Source organism: Pteropus vampyrus, unplaced genomic scaffold (assembly GCF_000151845.1).
Source record: "Pteropus vampyrus isolate Shadow unplaced genomic scaffold, Pvam_2.0 Scaffold27, whole genome shotgun sequence".
In the NCBI taxonomy this organism is placed as follows: domain Eukaryota; kingdom Metazoa; phylum Chordata; class Mammalia; order Chiroptera; family Pteropodidae; genus Pteropus; species Pteropus vampyrus.
Genome location: NW_011888808.1, coordinates 10805469 through 10817880, shown reverse-complemented (window position 1 = coordinate 10817880; position 12412 = coordinate 10805469). Strand labels below are relative to the sequence as shown.

Sequence of the window (12412 nt, the reverse complement as noted above, 5' to 3'; positions counted from 1 at the left end):
CTGTTTTTTTTCTCCTCACATCTTTGTATATCCATGTGTCTTGAATCTCATCCCAAAGATGAAAAGGAAGCTCATTAAATGAAGGAGGCAGATAAAGGACTTAGAGCCAAAATCAAATCGAGACATCTAAATAAACTTCCAGGAATTTAAAGTTGGCAAACTGCATTAGCTACTATTATTCACTGCTGCCTTTTTCCCTCAAAAATACCAATTCCACTTTATTGTCTCAAGTCTTCGTGTATTAAGTAAACAATGTTTTCAGTATTTTTCCTTTATAAAAAAGCAACACTAGATTAAATTGCACTGATTATAAATTAAATACACCAGATTAATTTTTCATCAACCTGTCAACCAACTACCACCAATATGACAGAAAAATGTGAATGAAGCATTTGTATTTCACTAACAGGTGTTCATACCTTAATGATCCTTAACTAATGAACCTGTTGGGATTTTTATAAGTATGCAAATTCCAGAAGGGTTCTTACATAGTTTATTAAAGTGCCAGGATAAGACTACATTTTCAACTGTAACCTACTTTAAAGAATAAAGCACCAGTGTCTTAGTTTCTCACCATGGCCCTGTATACATGTGAGTTGGGCTATTCTGCAATTGCGGGAGTGGCCCCATAACCGTAGACTGTTCAACCTCTGGTCCCTAGTCATTAAGTATCAGCAGTAGTGCCTTACTTCAATCCATATAACTGAAAAAAACCGCAAAGTAAAAACTCTACCCCTGCATAATTCTAAATGCCACCTGACCCCCAGAGAGAAGGGAGGTCAGTACTGTTTCCAGCTGAGAAATGAGTTGACTAATACAGACCTCGTCTTTCTGTGTGAGCCTTCACAATGCATATAAGATGAAGCACAAAGAATTAACCAAGGAACATAACTGACTCTCATCATTTAGAACTAAAACTGCTGAGTGCAGTAATAGGAATACAGTATGTCTGAATCTTTTGCTATTTAGCGTGTTTAAAGTTTATTTATTTCTTAAAGATGGTTGAGACCTGAGTGCAATTTATTTTGATGATTTGGAAACATGTTTTTGATGTTATAAGATTGTTCAATGAATTTTAGATTTTCACCTGTTTTAACTAAACAATTTATTACTTATAACTTGTGATTCTGAAACAATGCTTTTTTTATAACACAACTTTTAATAATTTAATATTCCTTAGTATAGAATTGTTGCCATAAAAAAAGAGATTGTTCTAGTCTTTCGGGTATGAAGTATGAACAGATATTTCTACATAGTAAGGTAGTTTTTGGTGGGTAGGGCAAAGCATTGGTCTGGCGTGCCATTAACCTGAAAAAAAGTTTCAAATAATGGAAGAAATTTATATTGAAAATGAAGCAAAATTACTCTGAGTCAAAGAGCAACTTAAACTGCACTATACATTTGAATTTACATAGCACACAGAGGCATTCACTATTTGCTAATACTAAACACTACCCAAATTATGTCTTCTGATCATGGAAACACAGAGAAAAGCATTAAAGAAGTAAATAACCTAGTCAAGCTTACCACAGATCGAAAATAGTAACATTTCTCTATATCATAAGCAGCTTGATTTACCCGAATAACAGATACTAAATTTAAAGAAAAGTCATAAAGAAATAGCAGAAGCAGTGCCTGGCAGGACAAAAAGACGGCACGAAACGATATAAGGAACATGTCAGATGGTAAAACCAAAGATAGCTGCTCAAGAGCAAGTACTAAATGCAAGTAGAGCCAAGAAATGACTTATGACTATCTTTGTTGTGTGTGTGATTTTATAATAAAACTGAAAATACCGTAAAAAAAAAAAAAGGTCATTATTACAGATTACCTTTTGGGCATATTCATCACATGTTGGTCCCACTGCAACTACCATCACCTGGCGAGGAGACAGCCAGAAGGGCCTTTAGAAGAAATTAAAAATATTCAATGTGGATTTTCCTAAACAAAGATGGCACATTTATTAGTCTACTCTTTAGTATCTTTTCCTGAAACATGTGAGTGCCACTTTAAAAAACATAGCTTTTTTCAAACTCCAATAAAAACTAATGAGAGATCCAGGTGCAGAAAACTAATCCTAAATAAGAAAAATCTAATTTAAGTTTTGTCTTGCTAAACAGACGGCAAAGCTAATTGGGGGCAGGACTATGCCTCACACTTCAATATATCAGGTCACAGAACACCATGCACAGGCTGCCAGAGATGTCAACAAGCTGTAAAAGAACCACGCTTGGTGATTCAAAAAGTTTTGTTCATGTGTTATTTTATTACTTCTTCTTCATGGGGGACACAGACTGTCTTCAGTTTATACAAGATCCAATTTGCAGGATTCAGCAAATTGTAACCGATGACAACTGGTGACAGTATTTGGTAAAAATGAGTGTTTTCATTACTTATTAAAAGATGACCGCATCTGTAGTCCTCCCTTGGGAATACAGTATTTCAGGTGTGAAACCCTCCCAATGCCACAGACATCAGGCCTGTGTGTCTCTTGATCATTCCTCTATTTTAAGTTGTTTTGTTACATCAGGGGAAAGCCTGGAATAGGCACTAAATTCTACCCACATGGTGGGCTTTTCCCCACCTTCCATGGGTTTGGCAGAGCAATTAGCTGATGATCCCCTGTTCTCTAGATGTAACATAGAGAATGTTTCCCATATTTGATTCTGTAAAATATAACTGAAAAGAGATTATTTTATTTCACTGACAAGTATGAGACATTCTCCTAACATCAAGAACCAAATTATAAATAAAACTGAAATGACTGCAATGTGTAAGAAAAAACCGATTTATAACATTTTGCAGAAGTTTTGCATCAATACAGTTAATATGGCAGGCTCTAGAAAATGAGTGTTTTATAACGTTGTGTTGTTTTCAATTGCCTTTACGAATTGTGGGCCCAGGCAAAACCGCTTAAAAATAAAATCATGTGCTCATATCTTTCCAGCAAAAACATAACAAGACACAAACTGTTGATCAGTTTGGAGTCTATACTTTCAATTATATATATAAAACAAAATGTGTGGCTTCTAAAGGGTGTCAAAATACTTATTACTGTCAACAATACTGAACAAGGTAAACCAAAGTACTCTTGTTTACTCAGATGAAAACATCAAAGCCATATAAACCCCAAAACCTGAAAAGCCATCAAAACAACAAATATGCTTCTTACTGAATAATAATTCCTAATTAGAAAGTATTATATAACATTCAACAAATGAAGTTCTGAAATAAAAATAATTACTCATAACAAATATTCTTAAAGCTAAAAATTTGGGTTTAGATTATGATTCCTTAGTGAATACTTGGCATTAATTAGAAGTAACTAATTGGAATCATTCTCACTTTCCATCACATAACTAAACTAGAGAGTAGACATTTTTTAGAGGCAATTTACATCAGCTAGACAAAAAACAGGAGAAAACAATGATGAAAGTTACCATTTGCCTGCGTAGTTTTCAGTGAGGATGGCAATCATTCTTTCCACTGACCCCAAGATGGCTCTATGGATAATCACTGGTTTTTTCTTATCATCACCATCATGACTAGAAAGAAAAAAATTTTGTTTTCCTTTATTTTGTGTGTGTGTGTGTATATACATACAAAACTGAATATATATGTATTCATTCCTTAATAGGTCCTTGAAAAAAAATATTCAGAGCAGACACCAGAAACCTACCTTACAAAAGTAAGATTAAATCTGATGGGCAACTGAAAATCCAGCTGGATTGTTGCACACTGGTGGTACCGACCAATGGCATCTTTAATCTGTATGTCAATCTAAGAAGCAAAGATTGGGTTATTATGAGATGCTGCCTATTTTAAAGCTGAGCTCAACAACTGTATTAGGGCTGATTTTCCCTTTTTTTAAAACTTATTTTAAAGTAATCTCTTCTTCACTCAAAAATGAAAGTCACATTAATCAAATATACTTTGCTACTGACCTTTGGACCATAGAAAGCCCCATCTCCAGGGTTTAACTCCCACTTTTCACCAAAATCATTCAGGCTGTTTTCAAGTTGCTGAAGATAAAGCAAAAATGATTTTAATTTTTGTTGATCTGCAACTTCTACCAGTCTAATTTGAGAATGAAGGTACAGTAATTACTTTCATGGGCCACTATTCTCTGCTTTATCATTCTGTCCACCTGAACATACTAATACACTTAATGACTGAAAACACATCCAACCATTTCTAAATACAAAATCATACAGAAAAAAAACTAGCTTACTCAAACCTATGAACCATTTCCAATTTTCTTTTGCTTTTATCCATTTAAAGAGGCTTGGCTTTCTTACCTTACAGAGAAAGCCAATTTCAGCCAAATAGAATTCAAGCATGCTGAAAAATAACACTTACTTTCTCAGCTTGATTCCAGACTTCAATATCGCCAAGGAATTTTTCTGGGCGAGTAGACAAGTTCAGTTTAAAAGAAAATCCAAATATGCTATATACTGTACGCAGAAAATCCAAACAACCTTTTATTTCATCCTCAATCTTTAAATAAAAAAAAAAGAATGACACAGCGGTAATTTTCCTAGACTTTCTTGACACTTCTTTCAGCGTATTTTATCCCAGAGTCTCATACCTGCTCCATAGCACAGAATATGTGAGCGTCATCCTGCTGGAACCTTCGTACCCGTGTGAGTCCTGTGAGTGCTCCTGAAAGCTCGTTCCTATGAAGTACCCCAAAATCGGCTAACCGCAGAGGTAGCTCTCGCCAGGATCTTGGCCGATGATCAAACATAAGGCTGAAGAAAAAAGTAAAACCCACTGATATTTAATACAGGAATAAAAATTGCTTCTGCAATATTACATGAAAGGCTGTCAAAAAGCCACTGATTTTCATTGTTCATAAAGGCAGCATTTCTCAAATGCTGGGTGTCAAATATCAGTATAAGCGCTGGCATGAATGAGACGGCAAATAAATTATAACAACCATCCATAATTAAGAGAGAATAAAAAACTTCTTCCTGTTAAGTCTGGAGCCAAATCCTTGTGCTCAATATTTCCATTAATTTGAGCACTGCTTTTAAGGTGCACATTTAAAAAAAAAAAAAAACCCACCACCTTAGCATTATACAAATTGCGTATAACAGTGGCAACTAAGGCCTGTGCTTTCCTGTCTCTCCCCAAAGTGCTTCAGATCCCTGTTAGTCCGAAGGTGCTTCAGACACTTTGAAGAATCTGGGAAAACTAAGAATGAACTCAATCGGTTCCCTGACCTACAACCCAGTTCCCTTGTGGAGATTCCTCTTACCTCCTCTGTCCTTGAGGCTTTACTTCTCGGAGCAATAGACACCGAGCCACCCGTAGCCATAGATCTCCCTAGTCCTACCCAAGCTGTTCTTCACCCAACTTTCAAGGGTAGGAAGAGGAGCAGCCATAAGGCAAAGATTTCCCAAGGATGTTAACTCATAGCAGTAGGTTTTGATAGAACCTGTTTCTTTAAGAAATGAAAAACTTAGAGAATTTGCTATGCCCCACATTTCAGTCTTCCTGTTTTATATTCTGCCTGTTCACTGCTATTACCCCAGTGCCATTCTTGCATTTCTATAGATCTGAGGACCAAATCAGGCATAGAAGAAATTCTAATACCACAATAACGTTGCATTTAAATACTCTTCTGATTACATAGCTTGTTTTTAACAAAAATTCTTGCAAAGGAAGAAAAGCAATCTAGGGCTAATTGCAGCATGGGAAAATCATCAATAGAAACTGAAAGCTGCTAAATACCAGTGTCCTGGACAGTTCATGGGTTTCAGAGCAAACAGTTCCTTCTCCACCTCAAAGGAGAACATGTTCTCGCTATAGTGCTGCCAGTGACCCGAGGTCATCCAGAGTCGGCTGTTGTAAATGTTTGGGGTGACTACCTCCTGGAATCCTCGTTTCCTATATTCACTCTGTTAGAAAACAGAATGCATGTGTAGAGAAGTAAATGCTTATTCTTCTGATGGGAGTACAAATTTAAAAAGCAATTTTATACTCTCGAATGAAGTTTGAGATATACAAGTTTTAATCCAAAATTCTACTTGGAAGTACACCAAAGAAGAAACTCTTGCACATGTACTTAAGCGTCGAAATGACGTTTGTCATAATGCAGCACAATTAGTAACACGGGAAAAATCAGAAATTACACCACTGTCCACCAATAAAGGATTGGGCATATTGTGGTAGTTATATAAGGGAATAACAGGTAACAAGTGACAATAACTGGATCTGTATGTATTTTTTAAAAATCACAGTTCAGACTAATACACAAATGAGACTTCATTTATGTAAATTTAAAACACAAACTATTTAGGACACATACATACAGGGTAGTATACAACAACAGAGATAAGAAGGATCCATGTCAACTTCAAAAGGATAGTCTCTTCTAGGAAAGGAGGGAAATGGACCAGAAAGTGGTCCAACAGAGGAGATTCCCCCCGTTACTGTATGTGTATTAGTTTACTTCAATAAAAAATCTGAAGCAAATATAGTCCAATGTAAAAATGTGTCAAATTAGGTGGTGTGTACACAGATATTGGTGAGACTATTCTCTATAGATGTATGCTTTAAACACTTCATAATTTACAAAGAAAAAAAAGCAACGTAAAGACTAATGCTTTTCCAGGAAAATACAAACGCATTGTCAGAGCACACAGAGCTCCTGTCTAAAGAGTCATAAGTCCCACTTCAAGATCACTGGTTTCTCCCCTGTGTACACACCCATGTGGACAAAATCATGTGTTAAGAAGAAAATGTTTTTAAACGTTTTATGAGAACTCAGACTCTCATTTTTATTCATTCTTCAAATGTTTCTTCTTAAATACAAGATTATCTTTCCCTTTAGCGGACCTTATTTAATAAAATCAATTTATGTCTTAAATCTGCAGAATAATGAGTATGGTTTACCCTGATGAATTCGATAAGCGTATTATAAATGTACGCTCCCTTCGGCAGGAAAAAGCAACTTCCAGGGCTGAGTTCATGGAAGAAATATAGTTCTTGATCCTGGGTAAGAGAAAAGCAAAGAATGCTCATATGTACATAACATCAACGTAAACTTCAGTGTTCTTGAGTTAGAATATGATATCTCTTATTTTGATTTGTGCCATTCCCAATCTGAAGAAAACATGTCGACATTCTGTCGTGCAATTTAATGGTACAGAACTACAGTTGCTTTACAACTTAGTTCTCTGCCTGTTACATTACTGAATCTGGTCAAGTTTACCCAAAAGTGACATGGAGCACGGGTCTTAGTTCTCTTCTATCCACAGAGGGAAGCTATTAGTTTTAATTTCTTAAAGCTCTAAGATCTGGGTGTTTTTAATTTTTCTTCATTTTTTTTTTTTTCTTTAAAGTAAGAGTGGCAAGAAGGAGATAAGGAAAAAAAAACAGTGATAATAAAATAGAAAACGGAGGTAAAGTTGGTGACTTTGGGTCATGGTGAATGAAACACACCTCCTATTTTCTTGCCTAACCTCCCCCTTCTGAAATGGTCAGACTTTTCAGAGATTGCCCCACCAATCACTGCTGGAATTTACTTCAAGTAGTCAAGGGAGCATGGCAGCGGATGCCACCTCCGGCTCAAGCTTCATAACCTAACAACCAAGGATGCCTGGCACTGAGCGAACACAATTTCAGAAAGAAATGTTTTCATCTAAAACTTAACTTCCAGTTTAAAAACCATTCACAGGTATGAGGACAAAGGAAATGACACCATAGAATCCACTGGTACTCGTTACATCAGCTTAGGCAACAAGTAGATTAATCTTTCTGTGACTCAGTTTCTACATCTTTACTATATGTCAGTGAGACCAGCTGACCTCCAAAATATCTCCCAGCTCTATGAAACACTGCAGTGCTTCTTTAACTGAAAATTGTAGGTCATCAGCATTTGTTCTCAATAAAAGTAGTTAAAATCTTAAATAGGACACAGTACAATACTTGAAAGTGATAGCATTTCTTCAAAAGGCAAATCCTAGTACTTAATATAGCTACATTTCAAGTGAAAATAAAGAAAACTCAGTCTAGACACATTACTGTTTTTTGTTTTTAACATACTCTCCCAATTTTTCGATGATCTCGGTTCTTGGCTTCCTCTTGGAACCTCTCCCACTCTTTCAACATCTTAGGATCTGGGAATGAAATTCCGTAAATCCTCTGGAGAGTCTCCATATCTGCTTTGCCTTCCCAGTATGTGGAAGAATTCTGAAAACACAGATTAATCGTGAAATGATATTCAAATTTGTAAACATCTCATTTATTGTAAGAGTTAGTTATTCTCACAGTCACCTTATGAATCAAATTTACAGTAGCCCCTATACAAGAAAATGGCACAGAAAGTGCACACTTAGTAAACAAACATCTCACAGTTGTCCTGAGGCTGAGCGGGAACAGCTGTGCTCGCTCCGTAGCACGAAGCTGCCTGTTTAATTCCCTCAATAGAGCCCACCCCTCAATACCTGCTCAAACGCAGCTCCCCGAACATGACTGACCACAGAAGCTCCTCTCACAAATGATTAAGCCAAAATGGAAAATAAACCAACAAAAGAGTCTTCATCACTTATTCTCACGACAAAGTATATTTTAATAATTACCCATAAAATATTTATAAACCGGTACGACACTAGCAGGATTAGCTTGGTTTTAACAAGAACAACTTGGGTAATTGTTACCTGAGACACACAAAGGGCAAAAGCACATACTCTGACATTGAGTCTCAATGCTTTTAGGGTCGTGATGGCCCCTAACTGTGATTTTGTGAATCCCCCAACCTCCATCCCCATGTGCTCTGGTGGTGAATGGCCAGCCAGCCACTGCTTGGAAAGATTTCAGCTAAAAACAGCTAACCACATATAACACCCACAGTCAAGAGACAGCATGAGAAAAAAAATCCACCCTTACATATGCAAAAGAAAAATGGTAGAAAGAGAAACCAATAAGTTTAAACATATATCTATGGCAAACAAACACATTTACATAGAGAGTCTTCAAAGTCACATTGCTCACTTTGTGTATTTTCAGAGTCTTAATTTTGCCGGTGTGTCTGACATGAGGGCCTCGGCAGAGATCTATCAAGGGGCCACACCTAAAGACAAAATGAAAGGAATTTTTATAAAAGACTTAAATGACAAGTATACTAGTTGTATTTAATGACATTTGATATTCTTACCTATAGACTGTGGTAGTTGGGGTATTCACTTTTTCATTCAATATCCGGCATTTGAACTTGTTGTACTGAAAATAGGAAAAATTTATTTTTTAAAAAACTCTTCTTTAATTTTTACCTCTAAGTACTATAGCTACAATATAACTCAAAGTACACAAAGCAGTGTATGAATATTAACATATCAATATTTCATGTTTTGAAACACTTAAATTTTTATAAAGAACAGGACAAGCTTCGACTTAGTACACTAAAACCCAGTGTGACAACTTCAAATAACATTAATGAGTGATGTAAGAGTAAATGCCATATGTCATGGTTCAATTTACCTTAAACATTTCCAACAAAGTTTCTTTCTTAACTTCCAATCTTTCAAAAGCCTGTTTTTCTTTAATGATTTTCTTACACAAAGTCTCTAAAGAAGAGAAATCATTGCTGGACACACCCCTGAAGAAGAAAGTATAATTAATCTCTTTCCATTCCATTCTACTCACACCATAGGTTGGAGGAATGTTTCTTTAGAATACTTCAAGGTTTTAATACAAAAAATTAGACCCTTGTATCATGTATTAGAATCATAAACTAGACATTTTTCATAAAGTACTTTTATAATTTATATTTTCAGTGGCTTCTACCCTGGTCATCACAGAGGCTGTTCTCACTAGTGAATCCTCCCTCCTAACTCTATAACCAGATTTAAAGGAGAAGAGAGGACCAGCTTCATTTTATTTCCCAATATATCTTAGGGCAGGGGTCCCCAAGCCCCAGGCTGTGGACTGAAACTGGTCTGTGGCCCGTTAGGAACCAGGCCACACAGGAGAAGGTGAGAGGCGGGCGAGCAAAGCTTCATCTGTATTTGCAGCCGCTCCCCAGCACTAGCATCACCACCTCAGCTCCACCTCAGATCATCAGGCATTAGATTCTCATAGGAGCACCAGTCCCTGGGGCCAAAAAGGTTGGGGACCACTGCCTTAAGGCTCTTCCTCCATTGATCTAGAACAAACCTCTCACTAAAGTCTCTGTAATTTTATAAGTTACTACAACTGAAGCTTTGGTAGCGGGAATACTTGGTGACTATGAAGGAACAAGCTTTATATCATTCCTCCTTTACTGAGAACTCTTTAAAAATAATGTATAGACCCATAGTAATTCAGATTTTTCTTTATCTATTTACATAACTTACCCTTCTTCAAGGTACATGTCATAATAGAATCCATTTTCGATTGGTGGACCATAACATAAACATCCGCCATATACTCTTTCCATGGCTTCACCCATTATGTGAGCACTCGAGTGCCAATATACCTGAAAATTCAAAGAAAAATGAGTTCTGAGACTGGGCATACAAGCTGTAAGTTAATATAGCTCAGGTATGAGTACAATTTAGTAATTAACATCCTTTTAAATTATTTTGGCTCTGAATAGAATCATACTGAAAGAGATATAGAAAATTTATTACAAATAAACTTGATATAAAAATCTAAATTTACAAATCTACAAACTTCAGTGTGATTCTATTCAGAGCCAAAATAATTTAAAAGAATGTTAATTACTAAATTGTACTCATATCTTAGAAACTACCTAGTTTAGCTGTTTTCGAACTCATTAAATTCAAATTAGCATCATTAATTAAATGAGATGGATTTTGTCCCCTGAAAACAACTGCCACCCACAATGTGACTGTCTTCTTGATTGCAATGGGCCAGGGTCTCTTGAGTCAATGTACCCAAATCCCATGTGCTCTGCTCCGCCTTTACTTGGCTGTGGAGCGTCACTTAAGAATTATATCTGCTCGTTTCTTATTGGCCCCAAACAACAAAAGTGTTACAACTATAAAACATAAGGACAATATATGGTCCCTGAAATCAAATGGCAGTACTTGGCTTTAAGCTGGTCATTCAGATAAGCTGGAATATATCCAAGGCAAAGTTTTTAAGATTTAATAGTAGGGTACCCAAATAATTTTTTAAATTATCTTTAAGAAATCCAGAATGTATTCTAAAACCATTGATTCGTATACGTAAGTAAACCTTCATCAATGAAACAAAATAAAACAACATATTTTATTTCTCTTTATATAGTATACCATCATGAAACAAGAGGCAGTCTTGCCATCAAATGCAGGTTTTTATTGTGCTTTCAGTGGATCTGCATTTTAAGATGAGAAAAATATGGAAATCAACTGTCCAATATGGAGAGCACTTCAAATTTATTTGTTAAATATATACATCTTGCTTAAGTGTTGATGGATAGTGAAAAAACAAATTTTACTTGCATAATCAATTTTAAATAAAATTTTAATAGAATTCCCAGAACATTTTCTCCATTTTAGTATCTACTAATGAAAATAAATTTATTCAACTTCACTTCTTATTTTTATAAGGCAAGCACTTTTATTATGTTCTCTCGATGAAAGACAAAACGAAGATTTCAAATATGACAGCAAAACATTGATAAATCTTACACACTGGCAGTAGTATGAGAAATACTGCAGAGAGCTAGAAGACATTACAAATGGGAATTTTCATCCTGAAATTCAATGATTAGTGAATAAACACTTACTGCTTGGGCCTCCTCATCCTCAAATTTGAGAAGCTCCAAAGTACAATCTTCTTCCAGAGGACGGTCCAGGTCCCAAACAACTTTATTCACTTTAGCAATAATGGTGTTATCAGCCAGGCCTTGACTTAAAAAATATGCACATATGTATAAAACACAAGACTCTAAAAAAGAATCTTTTGTAGTACAACACTTAATTTGAGAGGGGAAAAACCAGGAAAATAAACACTATATATTAACATGATATATATTACATATATATGTATATCTCTCTGAAATAAAATGAAAAGTGACAAACCCCCAAAATGTACCTAAGAATATAACTAGAAGATTCTGAAAATTCAGAACACTATTTTGTGACATTTAATGCTTATTTAAGCAGATACGGCAACTCTAATAAACAATTTTAGGTGGTCTGATTAATTTTTTAAATACTCCAAATAAATCATCCACCAAGCTAAGCTATTTAGACTCCAAAAGGCAAGGGATGAGGGTGAGGCTACAAAATAAGTTCCCTGCTGTTCTTCCTGTAAATCTGTAACAGAATTTTTTCTGAGAGGCAATGCTAACCTCACAATAAATTACTCAAATGCCTAAGATGGTATTACTTATAACAAATAAATAGGTAATATATAGGACTGTTCAATAAAACTTTTTTACTAATATGGTAAAATTGTCATCTAGACACACTATTCG

At 35.6% G+C, this 12412-nt stretch overlaps 1 protein-coding gene across 1 annotated transcript in view; it reads right to left on the bottom strand.

Moving 5' to 3' along the window:
- The window catches only part of TARS (threonyl-tRNA synthetase), a 42875-nt gene that overhangs the window by 18937 nt on the left and 11526 nt on the right, over positions 1–12412 (bottom strand). Inside the window, exons 5-17 of the mRNA XM_011356462.2 lie at positions 10341–10462; positions 9487–9604; positions 9164–9228; positions 9001–9079; positions 8053–8199; positions 6901–6999; positions 5737–5903; positions 4589–4751; positions 4360–4497; positions 3945–4022; positions 3680–3780; positions 3441–3545; positions 1832–1904 (exon numbers count right to left, since the gene is read on the bottom strand). Coding sequence (XP_011354764.1) covers positions 1832–1904; positions 3441–3545; positions 3680–3780; positions 3945–4022; positions 4360–4497; positions 4589–4751; positions 5737–5903; positions 6901–6999; positions 8053–8199; positions 9001–9079; positions 9164–9228; positions 9487–9604; positions 10341–10462 — 1455 coding nt within the window. The remainder of the gene's footprint in view (positions 1–1831; positions 1905–3440; positions 3546–3679; positions 3781–3944; positions 4023–4359; positions 4498–4588; positions 4752–5736; positions 5904–6900; positions 7000–8052; positions 8200–9000; positions 9080–9163; positions 9229–9486; positions 9605–10340; positions 10463–12412) is intronic.